General features: G+C 46.1%; 2 protein-coding genes across 6 annotated transcripts in view; both read right to left on the bottom strand.

Moving 5' to 3' along the window:
- Nucleotides 1–16,594, bottom strand: part of NUP62CL (nucleoporin 62 C-terminal like) — an 888,162-nt gene that overhangs the window by 468,987 nt on the left and 402,581 nt on the right. The gene's annotated exons all lie outside the window — the stretch shown is intronic.
- SYK (spleen associated tyrosine kinase) overlaps nucleotides 1–16,594 on the bottom strand; it is a 93,477-nt gene that overhangs the window by 28,555 nt on the left and 48,328 nt on the right. For 4 of the 5 annotated variants that reach the window (XM_082402997.1, XM_082402998.1, XM_082402999.1 and 1 more), the window contains exons 4-7: nucleotides 8,408–8,543; nucleotides 5,136–5,217; nucleotides 4,709–4,752; nucleotides 2,941–3,009 (exon numbers count right to left, since the gene is read on the bottom strand). In XM_082402997.1, the coding sequence (XP_082259123.1) occupies nucleotides 2,941–3,009; nucleotides 4,709–4,752; nucleotides 5,136–5,217; nucleotides 8,408–8,543 (331 nt within the window). The remainder of the gene's footprint in view (nucleotides 1–2,940; nucleotides 3,010–4,708; nucleotides 4,753–5,135; nucleotides 5,218–8,407; nucleotides 8,544–16,594) is intronic. The other variant, XM_082403001.1, reaches the window with a different exon arrangement.

Raw genomic sequence — 16,594 nt, 5'->3', positions numbered from 1 at the left:
TGCTTACTCACCACACCCTTGTTGCGTGGTGTCACCAAGCTTGTTTATTTGGATCAGTTTCACAGGCGGACATAAGGGAGCCCCACAGTTTTAACTTGCATTTCTCTTATATGAAATGGAACAGCTTTTCCTACGTTTAAGAGCTATTTATGTTTGCTTTACTATAAACTACTGCCCATTAATCTGTTAGATAGTTAAAACTTTTATTGATTTATAGAAACTCCTTACATATTAAAGATATTAACCTTATATACGTATCATCATTACTAATACTTATTCCAAGTTTATTATGTTTCTTTTGATGATGTTATGGTTCTTATCCACACATATTTTATTTTTAGGCAGTCTTACTGATATTTTCTTCAACTTTCCTTAGACATGTTCTTCTTTAATTTAAAGATCTACTAAAACTTATTTTCTGGATATTTCTTTAGTCACTGTGGGTGAACTGAGCTGGCTTCAGCCTGCTTGGGACAAGGACAGGGGTGGGAGTGGGGCTTGTCTCCTCACAGTGCTGGGTTACTGTTTCCTGGGGTGATGGCATTTTGATGTGTCAACCTGGCTAGCCTGAATGATATTCCTGTGTTAACGAATCAAACTGTGATCTTGGTACTGCTGTGGAGGGATTTTGCAGAGGTAATTAAAATCCTTAATTTGCTGATTTAATTTAAGGAGATTATCCTGGATGGGCCTGGCTTAATCGGCCAAGAGTCCTTAGGAGAGATTGAGGCTTTCCTAAGAGAGAAAGGGCACCAAGGGGAGAGGGGTGACTGACCCTTGGCTGGCTGTGAATGATAGCTTTGGCTCTTCCCTGAGTGGTTCCACCCTGCTCATCCTCCCTTCCTGATGATCTGCTCTATGGACATTGAACTTGCCCCTACAGTTGCATAAGGCAAGTGCTAGTGATAAGTCTGTATATCTGTGTGTCTGTACATGTATATAGATGTGTGTATGTATAAATATGTATGTGTTATGTATGTACCTATGTGTGTGCATGTGTGTGAGTGTGCTGTGTGTCTTTCACGCATAAATCTCTGACTGGTCATGCTTCCCTGGTTGAAATCTGAATGATGCTATTGGAAACCACAGAATTAAGGTAAATGTGGATTGCTGTGTCTACTCTGTCTGCAGTGAAACTGCTCATTTCTGGGACTGCGCATGGTGAAGGGCTATGTGTTGGCACACCAGCTGCGGGCCATCATAAAGAGAACAATGAAAAAACAAGCGGTGGGAGCCAGGGGCGTGACCCACGCCCATGGGGGCTCCTCCATGGCTGCCAGTTAGACCTGGTGCGTGGAGGGGCCAAGCAAGCCAGGCGAGCGAAAGGTTCTGGGCCTGCTGATGGGGGACCATGCATGGGCAACTCAGTGTCCCTCCCTGAGTTGTGCTATGAAGCTTCGTCAATGCAGCATTTGATCAGGACTCCTGAAAAGATGACTCATGGTTGGAAAGCACCCTGAACCAGAACACATTTTGAATCACCTCAGTTGATGGGGTACCATCTGACCTATTTCCCCCAGACAATGGTCCTGTGAGATGCCATCCTGGCAACCAGGTGAGCCCTGTCCAAGGAGAAGGGGTGAAGGCCAACAGGGGTCGAGGGCCAGGTGGCCCAAAAGGTGGCCACCGTGGAAACTCTCCACGAGTTTCGCCTTTGATCATGGGGAATGCTGACCTCTTCAAGGTCAAAGCCTCAATCACCTACTGGCCCTGGTGGCCTAAAACAAACACCAAGTCATGGGGCAAAAGGAACACCAACATAGAGTGTGTATTGCCTTGACAACCTGGTCCCCAACTCCTAACATGTCACCCTGGCATGGGTGGCCCTTACTGTCACCCCCCCCCGCAAAAGGGATGCCCCCTCATGGCTGATGTTTCCCACGAGCTGATCCACACTGACTGGGAGCATGATATCAAAACGGACAGTTATTCTATTCAGGTTTATCACATAGCTTTTCCCCTCAAACACCACACCAAACTCACTTCTCTGTTCTGTGGTCAACAAGATTGAGAACATCTAGAATATGACTGCCACTTGGAAAGAAAATCTCAGGGCTTTTATGCTTTTTATTTCCGTTGTTTCTAATAAGTACTTCAGGCAATCTGCTTCATGAACTGACACTCAATTATATGCTGAGATGTTTGGAAAAATACCAACCGATATGAAAATGGAAAGAGTTATTAATAAAATAATCAATTTTAACCCCAATGATAAAACTAAAAAGTAAAAAAAAAAAAGCAATCCATATACAAGTTATAAATATATTTTTTGAGGGAGGTGATTCATTATAAATAAAAATCTTTAAAAAAGAACTTCTTTTTATTTCCTTCATAATTCAATCATATAGCAAACTATGAAAATGCATTATACGTCAACTTTACTGTCTCATAAATAAAAACGGCGTTTCTAATCCTCAAATTCCGCCTTGTCTTTATACATGTTATATTTAAAGTTCTGTGTTGGAACTCTACAGCCACAATGAAGTTACTGTGGCACTTGATATTTATAAAACCAATGGCCTTGTGTAGTCCCTGGGCAGGATCCACACAACCTTGGCTGTTCCTTCCACCAACATGTAATGTATCTAGTCAATTACCATAACGCTGCAGCATGTGATTCTGGCTTGCTTTGAAGAGACTTTCCCATATGAGAATTCCCTCCCACCTATTACATGGACTGAAATGACTTCCAAGAGCACATTATAGCGGAGAGAGCACGCTCACGGTGATGGACTTTGCAGGAAAGGGACTCGGACCACACAGAAAGCAGGGCGTGGGCTGCCCAAGAGGGCTACATATGGCAGGGACGTGAGACCAGAGTAGCAGGAGGGTCGGCAGCAGGGCACACGGAGGGGGCAGCCACAGGGCAGAGCGTGGGTGCTGAGTGCGGGTCTGTCCTACCACTTAGTCAGGGACAGCAAGCAGGGGACGTTTTAGCACCTTTCTGTGGCCAGGCTTTGGGAAGGAGTATGATTTGATTCTTGAGATTATTCCACCCGCTGACCAAGTCTAGAAACCATAACGGCAAAGAGGAACAATAAATGATTCAGAAAACAAATACAGGCTACCTTACATGACATGCTATTTTAACCTGTTCTATAATTACACTAACCCCCTCCAGATTCTGTTGATGAGATGCACTAGGGGCAACATATGATCATTAGAAAGGCTTCAGGAAAAGCCAACCACTTGAGGAGAAGGATCTGGAAAAATACTTTGGCAATATTTTCCATAGAAGGCTATAAAATTTGAGCTTTTACGTTAAATAGCCGACTTTTCATACAGAATTATTAAGTCACAAACTCAAGACAAATCATCCTAAAGAAACTAATTTTGCATGCCCAATTTTGTTACTTCTTGTGGGTGCTGGTTCCATGATGTCTGTGGAAATTCACTGAGTTGGGCCCTTAGGGAACATGCATTTTTTTCCTATGTTTTTCACTAGTCAATAAAAAGTTTTTCCAAAATGTCCAACTCCTTGAAGCCATTAGGTGATGCAAGGTTAAATAGAGGGCTTGATATTCTTTTAAGAGTACTCAGCCCTAAGCTCTCATGCCTCTTAGAGGAAAATGGACCTGTCTCATGACGGGTACAACCTTAAAGTTGACTCACCAGGCCCATGAGCTATATAAAGGGTAAAATAAAATGATGACTCCATTAAAGTGCTATATTTTAGAGGCTGATCCCAAAGTTCATCGGTATTTTAGCAAGTTCCATTTCCCCCAGTCTGGGGACAGGGGCTGTACCCGGAGAGCCTGCCTGGTTCAGCGTAGCTGCAGCTTCTGAGCAAGTCAACAGCCCCCTCCGAGGGCAGAGTGGGCATTGCGCCTTTTGCAGATTTTAAGGGTTAACAGGCAGAAAGTGAGGTGTAGGGTGCACAGCTCACGATGGGGGAATTTTCATTCCTCACAGATGGCATTAAAGGGCATCAAATGCCCACAGTGAGGTCCCCCTTAAAGTAGCAGGACATCATTCCTGCTTGGAGTATATATCCGTGTGTCAACTCATAACAGTCTGGAGGGAGGAGAGAGCTGGAATTCTCTCTTTTTGGGAGTATCAGGCAAGTGTTGGGCAAACCCACGTGGAGAAGTATGGACAAACCACATTCTCACCTCCTATTGACATGGAGGGAGAGGTGGGTTCTGGCCAAGCCCCTGACTCCATCTTTCTCTAGGGGCTTCTCTCATGTGATGGCACAGAGCATCCCCATCCCAAGCCTTCCTCCACCAAGCTATGGCCAAAGCAGCTCTCCTGGAAAGGGTGATTTTTCTAATAACAATGTCTTGGTTGATTTAACCAAAAGAGTCGGGCAGTCAACCTCAGTGAGATGTCTTACACACCTGGCTCGCTACACCAGCATGCACATGGTCACACGGATCGTGCACACGCCTCCACGTGGATGGATCAGGACTGAGCCTGAACAATATGCTACATTTCCCAAATCTGCCAGGCGGCGTATTTCTGATTTAACATTGGGTTGCATGGCCATTTTGTATACTTTTTAGAAAATGGAGGGATTTTAACCTACCTAAGAAGTTAATTTGGCTAGCTTGGATCTGAAAATAGGCTGATTCTAGCTGACACCAGCAATCCCAGTTTATCAAGTGTGATGAAAACAATTACCATGACTCCTGTTATCTAAACATGCTTTTCATCATGCTAATATACAACTGTTTCACTTTTAACAGCATGGTTAAGTAACACTTACCACAGGATGGGAACTTGGAAGTTGTGGACGGAAATTAATATTTCCTGGTTAGAAAGAACATGGACAATTACTGCTATGTTAGTGAAAACCAACTATTTATCCCTTCCCCCACTGCAGATCAATCAATGTGACTGTAAAATATTACTGCTTGAGGAGTAGATACATTTTCTGCATACATTTCTTGATACCCTCTTTCACCTTTCTCACATAAGCAATTAAAATGAATTTGTTTTTTAAAGTTAAAGTTATCAGCTATTTTTTGATGACCGATATCTATAAAACTGGAGCAATCTGACATCATTTTAATCAATCAGTAAAAACAAAGCCTCATCCCATCTTGTTTGAATTTGCAACAGACCGAATCTAAAATGAGGCTGATTATTATCAACATCTGAAAGGGTGAGACTCCAATGTCTTGGCTACTCACCCATTTGACCGTCAAATTTTTGACATGGAACCGTAAGAACTCTTAACAAACCATCTGACTTATAAGAATAATGCTCGACGAGCTGAAAAAGAAGAAAGTAAGAAAGTATAATAAATAATGGAGGCAGGCAATGGAGAAATCCTGACCTGGAGCAGCTGACTCCCCTTTTGGACTTTAAAAGTGATTCAAGGACAGCCCTTAACAACAGAAGGTGCTTCCTTGGTGGTCTTCCTGATCCCTCCCCATGCCTCTCTCCTGCCACCCTCAGACTTCTGGACAGAAGTTCACATGCCACCTTCCCTTTTGGACTCTGCTCTTGGCTCACCCTCTTTCTTCTTCTTCTTCTTCTTTTTTTTTTTTTTTGGGGTAGCAAGTTGCATTTATTTGTTTATATTCTCCCATATCTGTGTGATATTATAACAATGAATTCTGCATGCTAACGTTCATTCATGTATTCAGTCATTAAACAAACATTCTGCTGTGTGCTAGGTCCTGAGATAGGACAAAAGGTAAACTATGGTGAATGAGACACATTTCCTACTGTTGAGGTACTTTCTTGGTGGAGAGAGATATAAATGAACAATGTAAAGTGATTAATGGTGTAATAGTGCTGTGGGCAAAGGCTTTGGAGGTACCAAACAATTCAGCCCAAAAGTTTCAGAGAGAAGACATCACAGCACAGGTGATGTGATAGCTGGGACATGGGGAAAGCTGACACTTTGGCAAATGGCCTTATGTTGATGGGATATGGACAGCCTTGGCTAATGGCTCCCAGAAAAGTATGAATCATGATGCCTGATTGCTACACTAAAAAATAAATGAATGGCAAATAGATTTATTTATATCCAATCAAAATTATGCAATAGGAAGACAGTCTTAGTTTTCACATTTACTTTTCTCATACAGACATTTCCTCTTCAGACAAGCTAAAATCTTCCTATCTGATATTTCTTCCTTATCTGTTTATTGGTACCTTTTCCAGTTAAGGACTCGTTGCTTCTGAATTTCTTTCCTCTCAAAACTTACCTATTTGGGTGAATGTTTGTTGAATGAATATATTTTATCCTTCCAGGGAGCATTCTTTTTTTTAAATTTTATTTTATTGTTGAAAGAACACAACATGAGATCCACCTTCTTAATAAATGTTTCAATCTGACCAGCCCTAACACGCTACTGAAATGGATATCAAAGCTCTCTCTATTCTGTTAAATGCAATAGTGTGTTCTAAGGCTAATAGTATTGAGGTCCCTACAACAGCTGAACTATCACACATCTCTCCAACGTCATTCAAATATCTCCTTACAAGCTTATGTTTTCAGATAATCTACGCCACAAGGGTGTCTGGGAGGTGGGCATACATGTAAGGATTTCCCTCTTGGGCAGGGGTCTGCAAACTTTTTCTGTAAAGGGCCAGATAGTGATATTTTAGGCTTTTTCACTCCACATGGCATCTCTGTCACACAGTCCTTTATTTATTTTTTTTAAAAACCACCCTTTAACGTATAAAAACCATTGTCTTCAAGTACTACACAAAAGCAGACCAGGGGCAGATCTGGTCCACGGATGTGTTGACTCTAGCTCTAAAGAAAGGAATACTAGAGTAGTGTAGCAGTTACCAACTCTCAGAAAAATAACACCAGACTCCTGGGTGGGGGAAGGGCACAGAGGTATCTTACGTTGGTGTAAAGGAAAACCAATGAAATCACACTTTTAAAAATGGAAGGTACTGCTGGCATTTTTATGCTCTTTCTTAAACATATATACAAGGGGAAAGATTTAATTAAGGCTGAATACTGTGAGATGCTGGAGGAATCAGTAAATATGGGAAAGAGTCTTGGGGAGGAACTTTCCAACAATTAAAGATGTTTAACATTATAGTCAGCATGCAGACTTGGAAACTGTGAGTGGGCTCACACAGGGAAAATGGTCATTCAGGAGAAGTGCAATAGCTGTGTACCAGTGATGGAGCCAAGGACCCTCAAGCATTGGGCTGACAGATGGACTCCAGTGCCTTTAAATGCACACCATCAACAATTCTTGTAGGAAGTGAGAGGCTCTGATGGGAAATTAATACCAGAAGGTAACATTCCCTACTCATCTCTCTGATTTGCATCGGGCATTAGTACCTAATAGGTTAAATACTCTTTCAAAGCGATAACCATTAAAACAAAGCAAAGTCTGTGGTTGATAATAAGCTACATGCTAATGATCTACAAACCAAAAGACAATGTCAGCATTATGACTAATATGAATAAATATTAAAATACCCAGCATTCAAAGAAGATTTTGTCCCCAACTACAGCATTAGGAACCAAAATAAACCACGTGTGGTGGTTACTCTAAGTGCTTTAAAGGTAATGGGGATCGCTGATCAGTTTTTAAAAAGGCAAGATTTTGAGTCGGGTCCTTTCCTGCTGTAACCACACATGAGGTTCCTGGAGGGGCCTGGTGTGGACATTTGAACCCATCCCCGATGACGACCCGCACCTACAAAAGCTCAACGTAGCTGTCGCTCCTGGGATGGCAGAGTCCCTTGGTTTTCTCTGTCTCTGGACCCGCTACAGTTTATAGGATGCTTTGCCATTTCCTCGTGGAACTGTGATTTAGGATGAAGCCAAGTCGTTCGTGCCCAATGGAAAGCAGGGATGAACACCGGATTAGGGCTCATTAGTGCCTAAGAAACTCCCAAATTATGCTCTGTTTTCGGTTTTACTATCAGGTGGGTCAAGAAGAACCCCTTTTTAGACCAGGGCTGAACAATCCTATACAAGTGGCGGCCTGAAGCACAGGAAACGCTGACTGCTAGGTTGCCCTAATTTTGCAGCAAGATTCGTTTTGCAGTGAGAACGGCACCTGACATTTTATATTAAATTTGGCCTCTCACAACTCAAAGAACAGTCTGATTAGCCACTTCTAGGCCTCCCTTCCCAGCCATCCACACCTTTCTACTATGTGTATTTGTCTGAAAGGCTGTTCTGGGTTCCAGGCAGAACGTCTTAGAAAGAAAATGCCTCTAGTGCCCCAAGGCAGGGTCTCCTGTTAAACTAAGCACAGTCCTGAGTGGGTACCACTTCCTAGTGCCAAGAGCTGAGGGGTCCTGGATAAGCTATGGGAGCCTCTGTCACCTGACATGATGACCCTAGACCAGTCATCCAGGAACTTGAAGGCTGAAGAGCAGACTGATTGGGCAGGTCTTGGCAAGGAGCCAGGTGGCATATTCTAACAAGGTCCAGGGGCCGGTTCCTCCTCTCTTTTCTGAGGATGATGTATACCTGCCAGAGTGTGTCGAAATTCTTCCCGCCAGGGATGGAGAGCTTCCCCGTTTTGTCCTTATCGATGCGGTAGTGCAGCACCTTCCCCTCGTGCAGCAGGCACAGGGCGTAAGACCCATTGTCCCTGGACCTGATCCTGGAAGAGAGGAGACAGCGCATCACCATCACTCCTACCGCCTGGAAGGGAGGAGGCAGCCTGCAACAGCGTCCCAACCTCGGGGACAAGGGGTCAAGGACTTTGTACCCAGGGAGGCCCAGCCCACAGCTCAGTGACACCGCAAGCTCCAGACAAGGAAATGCTATGGTCGGAGACAGGCCACAGCCAAGCCCAGCAGGCTGGGGAGCGTTGTGTGGGCATCAGGAGAGGCCTGGGCTCTGGGGGCAAGTCCTCTGTTTGCCTGGTACCAGTAAGTGGGACCCGCAGCATTCCGCAGCTGGGGAGTCTGTAGGCCCTCTTCACTCAGCTCCTGTCTTCAGTGAGGTCTGCTCTGCATTTGGATCAGATTCCAGGCAGTGCAGCTCCCCTGTCTAGCCAAGGGTGGGCGTGGAGGGGGGGTGTTTGGTGGGCATTTTAACTAGGAACCTTCTGGACCCCAGATGGAGGGGGCTGAAAGCCCTCTTCACTCCCTCAAGCTCGCTCTCCCCTTTGCAGGGAGGAGAGGGCGGGACCAGGACCGGGATTTAAAATGTTCCATGTGATGCGGTCAGATGACGTTGCCAGGAGAAGAAAATGCCCTCCAGCGTGGGGTGGGGAGAAGCAAGCAGAGCCAGGGCTGCGTTGGCTGTGCTGGGCGCCCAGGCTCTGTCTCCTGGTCCCGGTGGGTGCTCCTGGGCACCACCCCCTTCCCTTATCCAGGAAATGAGACTTGTGAGTCTGATACCGAGCAGAGAGACACCCGCTGTGATATAGGGGGGCCTGCCGCCCACAGGGAGGGCCTGTGGAACTTGGGGAGGGCGCAGGCCTGGTGGGGCTGCAAAGGCACGGAATGGAGGTGAAGCCCCTCCCCAGCTGAATTCCTCAGTCATCACCATCCTCAGCCCATCTTCCCCTCTCAGCAACTCAAGCCCTTGGGATCACAAGATCTGCGAGAGGGTGAGTCACCGAGGTCCCAGAGGTCCCAGAAAGCCTCTCCGGTCTTGGCATTTTCTAAAACGAGGAAACTGAGGCCCCCAAATGTTAAGCAACGTGCCCAATGCGCTGCATTTTGGGAAGAGTTCACATATGCCAAGCTGCCGTCGGATTTCCATGTTGAGGGGAGATTTCTGATGCCTCCTTTTGGTTGTACGAGGCCACATCCACAAGATGCACTTTGGAAGCTGACGTGGTCACCCTTGGCCTTGTAGGTTCACCTCAAAGAGCTAGCCCAGGACTTGAGATATGAGCTGTGTCGTGTGGCGTTGGAACCTTGTTTTAAAAATAAGTTTAAGTTGTGCTTGGCTGTGCGTGATGAACGGGTTCCCTCCATGCCCCAGTGCTCAGGGCAGCTGGTGTGGGTGGCGGGAAATGCCCAGACCCGCCTCGGCCTCGGTAGGGGCCGCTTCTGAAACTTTCTACTCTGTGAAAACATCCCTTCCTCCCAACCCCAGCAGGTCACCGGCACCCCAAAGCGTAAGCTTCCTTTCACGGTTACACGGCCCATTAAGGCCAGTTGGTTGCTGTCAAACCGAAAAACCACCACACAGAAAAGGAAAAGCATATTTTTATATGAGGGATAACTGAGTCTATCTTGTAGGGAAGCTATTTTATAATGTGGGACTATTCACACCTGCTTTGTTTATTTTATAAGCATCCGTGGCAAACAAATAGGATAGTTTGGAGGTACAAAGAACTATACAAATTCTTAATATGAAGCAATACCTATTTACATATATGCATATAAAAGGTGACCTTGGGATAATGATGCCCATAGGCCATTCCAAAATACCACTCTCTTTGATTTAAAGTCCTTTGCATCTTGGACCTCAGGGTCCTGGAATCAATTAACTGGATCTGAACTCCAGTTTTCCAGATCCATGTCCAATGCCCAACCATTCCACCTTGCCTTATGCCCTGATTGACCTTTTGTTGTTAAAACTGAGATGGAGGATCACAGAATGCCTGGGGAGATGGTTCAATCACCTCATCAGAAATTGGGAAATGCAAATTAAGACCACAATGGAAATACCATTACACGCCCTTCAGACTGGCAAAAATTAAAAAGACCAAAAATGCTAAATATTTCTGAGAATGAGGGCAATAGGCACCCTCGTATACCGCCTGTGGGAGCATGAATCAGTTCAATCATTTTGGAAAACAGTTTGGAATTCTCTACTGAAATTGAACCTATTTATCCCCTCTGAGTCAGCAAAACACTCCAAGATATACAAAATGTGTGCATTCTGCACCTATAAAGTATGTGGGGATGCTTATAACAGCTTTATCTGCGATTATCAAAAACCGTAAGCAGCCTAAGTGTTCACTAAGTGCAGAGTGAGTAGGTTGTGGGGTATTCATACCACAGAATGTCATAGAATAAAGCAAACAAATGGCAGTGATACAAAGCACAGGTGACTCTCACAAGTATAAAACGTATACTGTGATTCCACATGCATGAAGTTCCCAAACAGGCAAATGCGAACAGTTTTGATGTACGCCTAGGTCCTAGGTGGTGACGAGAAAGAAAACAACCAGGGCATGCTGGACACAAGGGTGCAGGAAGTGGCGTCCTGTAACGGGTGGGTGTGAGTGAGGGGCCTTCTGCGATGCTGCTTGTGTTTTAGTTCTTGACTCCAGTGGTGTTTGCTTTAGAATTATCCATTAAGCTGCACTTACAGAGTGATGCACTCTTCTGTGTGCTTAGTATTTCATAAGAAAAACAGCATTAAAAGAGAGCTGGTGCAAGGCAGAAATAGAGCATCTCTTGCTTTTGGGCAGTGATTTCTGCAAAGGCACACGCTTCCTTGAGGCTCCCCCCAAGAACAGGTCCCAGAGGAGTTTCTCTCCCAGAGCTCCAGCCAGGCAACCTGTTTCAGCTCCCGGGATGCCAGCGGCGACAGCTACCCGGTGATTACAATCTAAGGACTGGGAGGCACAGGGACAGGCTGTGGACATGCAGCCTGAGCAGCCCCCGAGGCAGCTGGCAGGAAACGAGGGCAGAGAAGGGAAACCCACAGGCCCAACATCTGTAGGTGGCAAAGACCAGAGGCTTGGTGACACTAACGGCCAGTAACTGTGAGGTGTCTGCTGGCTGCAGGCGGATCCTGGGCTGGGCTATTTTTAATCTAACAATCGGAAAATACTGGTTTGGAAGCTGAAGTAGCTCCTCCTCCTGGCCCCCTCCTGTTCCTCAGAAAGCCCCCCTCTGCCCTGGGACACCCGCCAGGTTTGTCACGTGGACGCCCAAAGGGGAAAGAGCAAAGACTAGTCTTGCACCTTCTCTTGGGGTCGCTGGCCTCCACCCTCCAGGTCAACTATCTTCAGGCATATTCCCAGAAGCCCTGGAATACTGTATTTTTTCCCAGTGAGTCTCTTGGAAAAAGCAGGCTCACGACAGATTTGTGTTTTGCTACAACAGGGTGTGGGACTTCAGCGCTTTTGAACTGCGAAGTTGTCCTAACTGGCTTTAAGACCGTCTTGAGGTCCTTGGTGAGAGGGCAGGAGAGCCACCTTGCCTCTGCGGGTGGATGGTCTCAGGCTCTGCGATGAGCAGGGCTTGCAACTCACAGACACCAAGCACTTGGCAAAGCTGAGGTGGGGAGATTGTTCGTTCTGCCAGGCACAGCCTGGGGGTGCTGAAGCCCTTTTCCACCCTCCTACGACCTCCTGGATCAGAGAAAACATGTGGTAATGATGCCCAGACACTGACAGGGAAGTGAGGACCGGGAGGTGGTGGGACCCTCAAGGTGACCTCCACCCAGCAAGGTCTGGGGACAGTGCATTGCGTCTGCTGCAGACAGAACAGAACAGCTGGGGTACATCCTAGCCCACCAGGCATTCTCACTGTCCTGTGCATTTTTTTTTTCCCATGGGCAGAGAAGAGCGTGGCTGGCTGGAGGGGAAGCGGGGTGCCTGGGATAAGCTGTGTGCCTATGGCCAGGATGGGCTGTACAAAGAGACAGGGAGGGGCTCACTTCCAGGGCTGACGCTGTATTGGGTGGTCAGATACTGCAGCATGGGGCCCAACAGTGGCTTCTCAAGACAGCAGCTGAGGAGTAAGGAAGGAGAGGATATGGGAGTGGCATACCCGGCAGTATGCTTGCCAGTATAACGCTGAGAGCACCCCCAGACTCAGGAGAGGTACCAGCCCTAATGATCCACGGAAGACAAAAGGAAATGCAACTTCCGGGTGCTTTTGCCTTGCACTACAGCAAAATTTAGGCACGTGAGCATTCCACACATGCAATGAAAGCAGGATCAGTACGGAACACAGGTCTAAATATGGGGCCATGCCAAGCTCTTCTTTCACACGTCTGCCTTTTAAAAAGTTTTATCAATTCCCCTCTCTCTCCCTCTGCTCTGGTTTATGAGGTGAAACTAGGTCATGCTGCTTCTCCTCCAGCTTCATGGGGACCTTGATCAGACCAATGAAGTGATTCTGACGTTAGTCCACAACGCCCTTTAAACTTTTCACTTCAGACAGGCCATGACACTTTATGCTGACCTGCGGCTGCAGAACCACATGTGTCGAATAAAATGGCACACTTTGATCCACGATGGCAGCACCTAAGAGCGCTCACAGAACTCAGCTTTTATTGTGGCACATGAGGGTCACACAGTCTCACTCATCAATGAATAAGAGTACGGTTTTCTCTAAACCCAGAGATCACTTTTGAAATTTAAATATATAACAAAAAGTGAGTTATAACTTAAGCAGGGAAAAGTGAGTGGCAAATAAGAGCAAAAAAAAAAAAAAAAAGTGAGATTTGCCTAAGGACAAATACCAATATCAGTACTGCAGTGGACAGGGGGGAGAACATCCCAGGCCAGCAGCAAGGTGGGTACCTGAACCTGAGATTCCCCCATTAAAGCAAGGACGGTGAAGAAGAAAACCTCTTCAACTCCAGAGAACAGTGTTCCCAGCATAGAACACTCAGGAGTCCCACAGATGAATATCAATCAAATATGAGCTCAAAAAGATCACCCAAAACATAAGGAAACAGGAGTTATAAGAAAGAGGTCAGGGAGGGAAAAAGAGCAGGAGAGACAGAGATTTATACACCTAAGGACTTTCTGTATTGGAATCATCAGATACAGAATATAAGCTAACTATACATGAAATATTCAAAGAAACAAAAGATGGAATCACAAAAACTAGCAAGCAATAAGATACTCTCAAAAATGTATAGGACTATTTGAGAAACAACAAAAACAAATGGAATTTCTAGAAATTTTTAAAAAATATAACTGATGGAAAAAAAAAAAAAAACAGTGGATGAGTTTAAAGTAGATTAGATACAGATGAGGTGAAAATTAATGAATTGGAAGACAAATCCAAGAACATTACCTAGTTCAGTGCACAGAGAAAAGGCAATAGAAACTAAGAAAGAACAGAGAATGAATTAAGACGGTCTAAAATACGTTTAATAGGAGCCTCTGAAGGCAGAAATGATAAGAAAGAAGGATGATAATACTTGAAAAAAATAGATGAGTATTTTCCAGAACTGATGAAAGAATCCATGGTTGTAGGAAGCACAGATACAGGACAACCACTGGCTTAGCTTTAAACATATTACCTGTTCATCTCTGTAACAACTCAGGTAACACAGTAGTTTCCCCTTTTTATCATTCAGTAAGCTGAGGTCAGAGAGATGAATTAAGCTATCTAAATCACAGAGCTATTAAGTGGCTGCACTTGCCTGAACTTAAGTTTCTACAAATAGAAGCAGTTTCAAGGTTAACTCTATCTCAACCAGTCAAATAATACAGGAACATTCCCTACTGCACATATAGTTACAGACCCTCCAATGAACTTGGAAAATCTCAAATGATCACTATTCTTAACGTAGCCTAGGTAGGCATCCAGCATCTCGAGCAGGCTCAAATGTGGTCCTCAGACCTGCATCACTTGAGAACTTGTTAGAAATCCAAATTCCTGAGCTATATCTCAGGCCTAGCGAGTTAAAAACTGGGGGGTGGGGGTGTGTGGTTTGACCCAGCAATCTGTGCTTTAACCAGCATCCAGGTGGTTTGCACACAAACAGAAGGTTGAGAATCACTGCTTACATCATCTGCTCTGGACTTTGTATCCATCCTGTGGAACCCCACTGAAGGTACTGTTTTCATTCTTCATCCTTTCTCCTAGTTTACATTTGTTCCTTGCTCATGGGGAATACAAGTGTATATTCTTACAAGCTAGCTCAATGTCTCTGAAAAACTGTAGCATATTCTGAATACATTTTATCCTGGTTACCTTACACTGAGTTGTACTTGCACTGAGAAAGATTACTAATAGCTATTTCCGGGGAAGGGGGAGAGGGAGGGGGAGGGCATTGGTGAAAGGTATTGTTCTAATATTCAAGGGTGGCCGGTATGTCACCCAGTGTCCCCAAGCCAGGTCCAACCTGGACAAGGACCACATGGTTTAGCACATTCCTGATTCTGGGTGGACACAACCCTTTTCCTTAGAAAGCCACTGTCACCAAATCTTCTAGTACCCAGTTGTGTACAGAATGGTGTACGCCCTCATTGGACCATCTGTGCATGTTGCCCATTGTTTTACCTGTAGGTTCTCCTGGAAGGCTTCCTACAGGGCCCCGAACGTTAGAGACATGAATAAGTGAATGTGTGTGTGTGTGTGTGTGTGTGTGTGTGTGTGTGTGTGGATGCGTACATGTGTGTAAAGGAGGAGAGGGTATGAGGGGCATCGGGCTATAATGGAGAAGGATATGGTGGGGAAGGGAAGGGAAGGGAAGGGAGGAAGGGAGAAAGCAATGAGAATGTCATACTCCATCTAGAAAATGGCTAATGAAGAAGGGATGACTCAAAGATTAAAGTGTTTATTTCTCCTTGAAAGGGACAGGGGAAGGTCTGGGGTGCCTGGATTTCAGATGCAGAGCACATAAGAGCACATCACACAGGGGACTCAGTTGTTCTGCAGGGCTGGAAAGGTGGTTGACAGTGGAGGGCATATGAAGGATAAACGGCACCACTACTTGGTAACTGCTCAGAGGCCTCTGCACTGTCTTGTTTCTCTGCATACAGGGCCCCAGGCTACCTGGGATGACTGTAACATATTAAAGAGCTGTCATGAGAAAAGCACGGGTCAAGGAGTCCCACCCATCATGTACAACAACCACAGGACAGCGCAGGGTGCTGAGGCCCACCCCCAACTGCAGGGGATGTAAGGCTCTACGGCCTCAGGACCCGCGAAGCCCACAGGCCACAGCTCGTACACCCCCCAGCACGTGTGCCTCTCAGACCCTCGGACTCCAACTCTCCTGGGCTTCCTCTCGGCCTTTGTTCTCATCTTCCTTTCCTGCCCACACTACTCAGCTATGGCATGGGCAACACTCGCTCTTGACTTCTGCAAACTACTGTCCTGGTCTAAGACCTGACTCTCTGCCATCTCTCCCCCTGCAGAACCCTCATTCCCCTCTCCACAATCCAGGGGGCCATCTCAGAGGTCAGGGTCTTCCTCAGGACCTCACAAGTCTCCCAGACCTGACTGCACCACTGGTTTGGCCCAGGAGACTCCACCTGGCAGCACCTCGTCCCCATCTGCTCTCTTGGGATCTCCTTCAATCCCCTCCACCTCTTAGTCCCATGGCAACACTGACCTGGCGTTCACCAAGCATTTCCAAAATAAGACCTGCAGTCAGCACCTCTTGCCTTCCACCATTCTCACCCAGCGGCTCTGGGCACAGCTGCCCCAGCACCCATCCTGCTGTGGCCCTTCTTCCCTCCTGATGGAGTCCGGAACTGCCTTACTACCACCTCAACCACAGCTAAACCTTATCGGCCAGTTTAAGGATCATCTGGCAAATATTACAGTTGGTGTGTAAATAGGATGACCATCTGGCCTGAGACAGCCCTGTTGACCCCTGCTGTACCCCCTCCCATCATGTTATCGGTCCCCTTTCACTCTCTCTGAGTGGATAATCCATTCCCCGGTCCACCCCTTAGGGTCAGGAGGGACTTCCTGTCTGGTTGGACTGCCTTTCCTTCACACAGCTTGTCACTCCTGCCCCGCTCCTGGGCCAGGCCACGCT

The sequence above is a fragment of the Balaenoptera borealis genome (genome assembly GCF_965194805.1).
Source record: "Balaenoptera borealis genome assembly, chromosome: 8".
NCBI lineage: Eukaryota > Metazoa > Chordata > Mammalia > Artiodactyla > Balaenopteridae > Balaenoptera > Balaenoptera borealis.
Note: the sequence above shows the minus strand (reverse complement) of the source record. Positions and strands in the feature narration are given on the sequence as shown.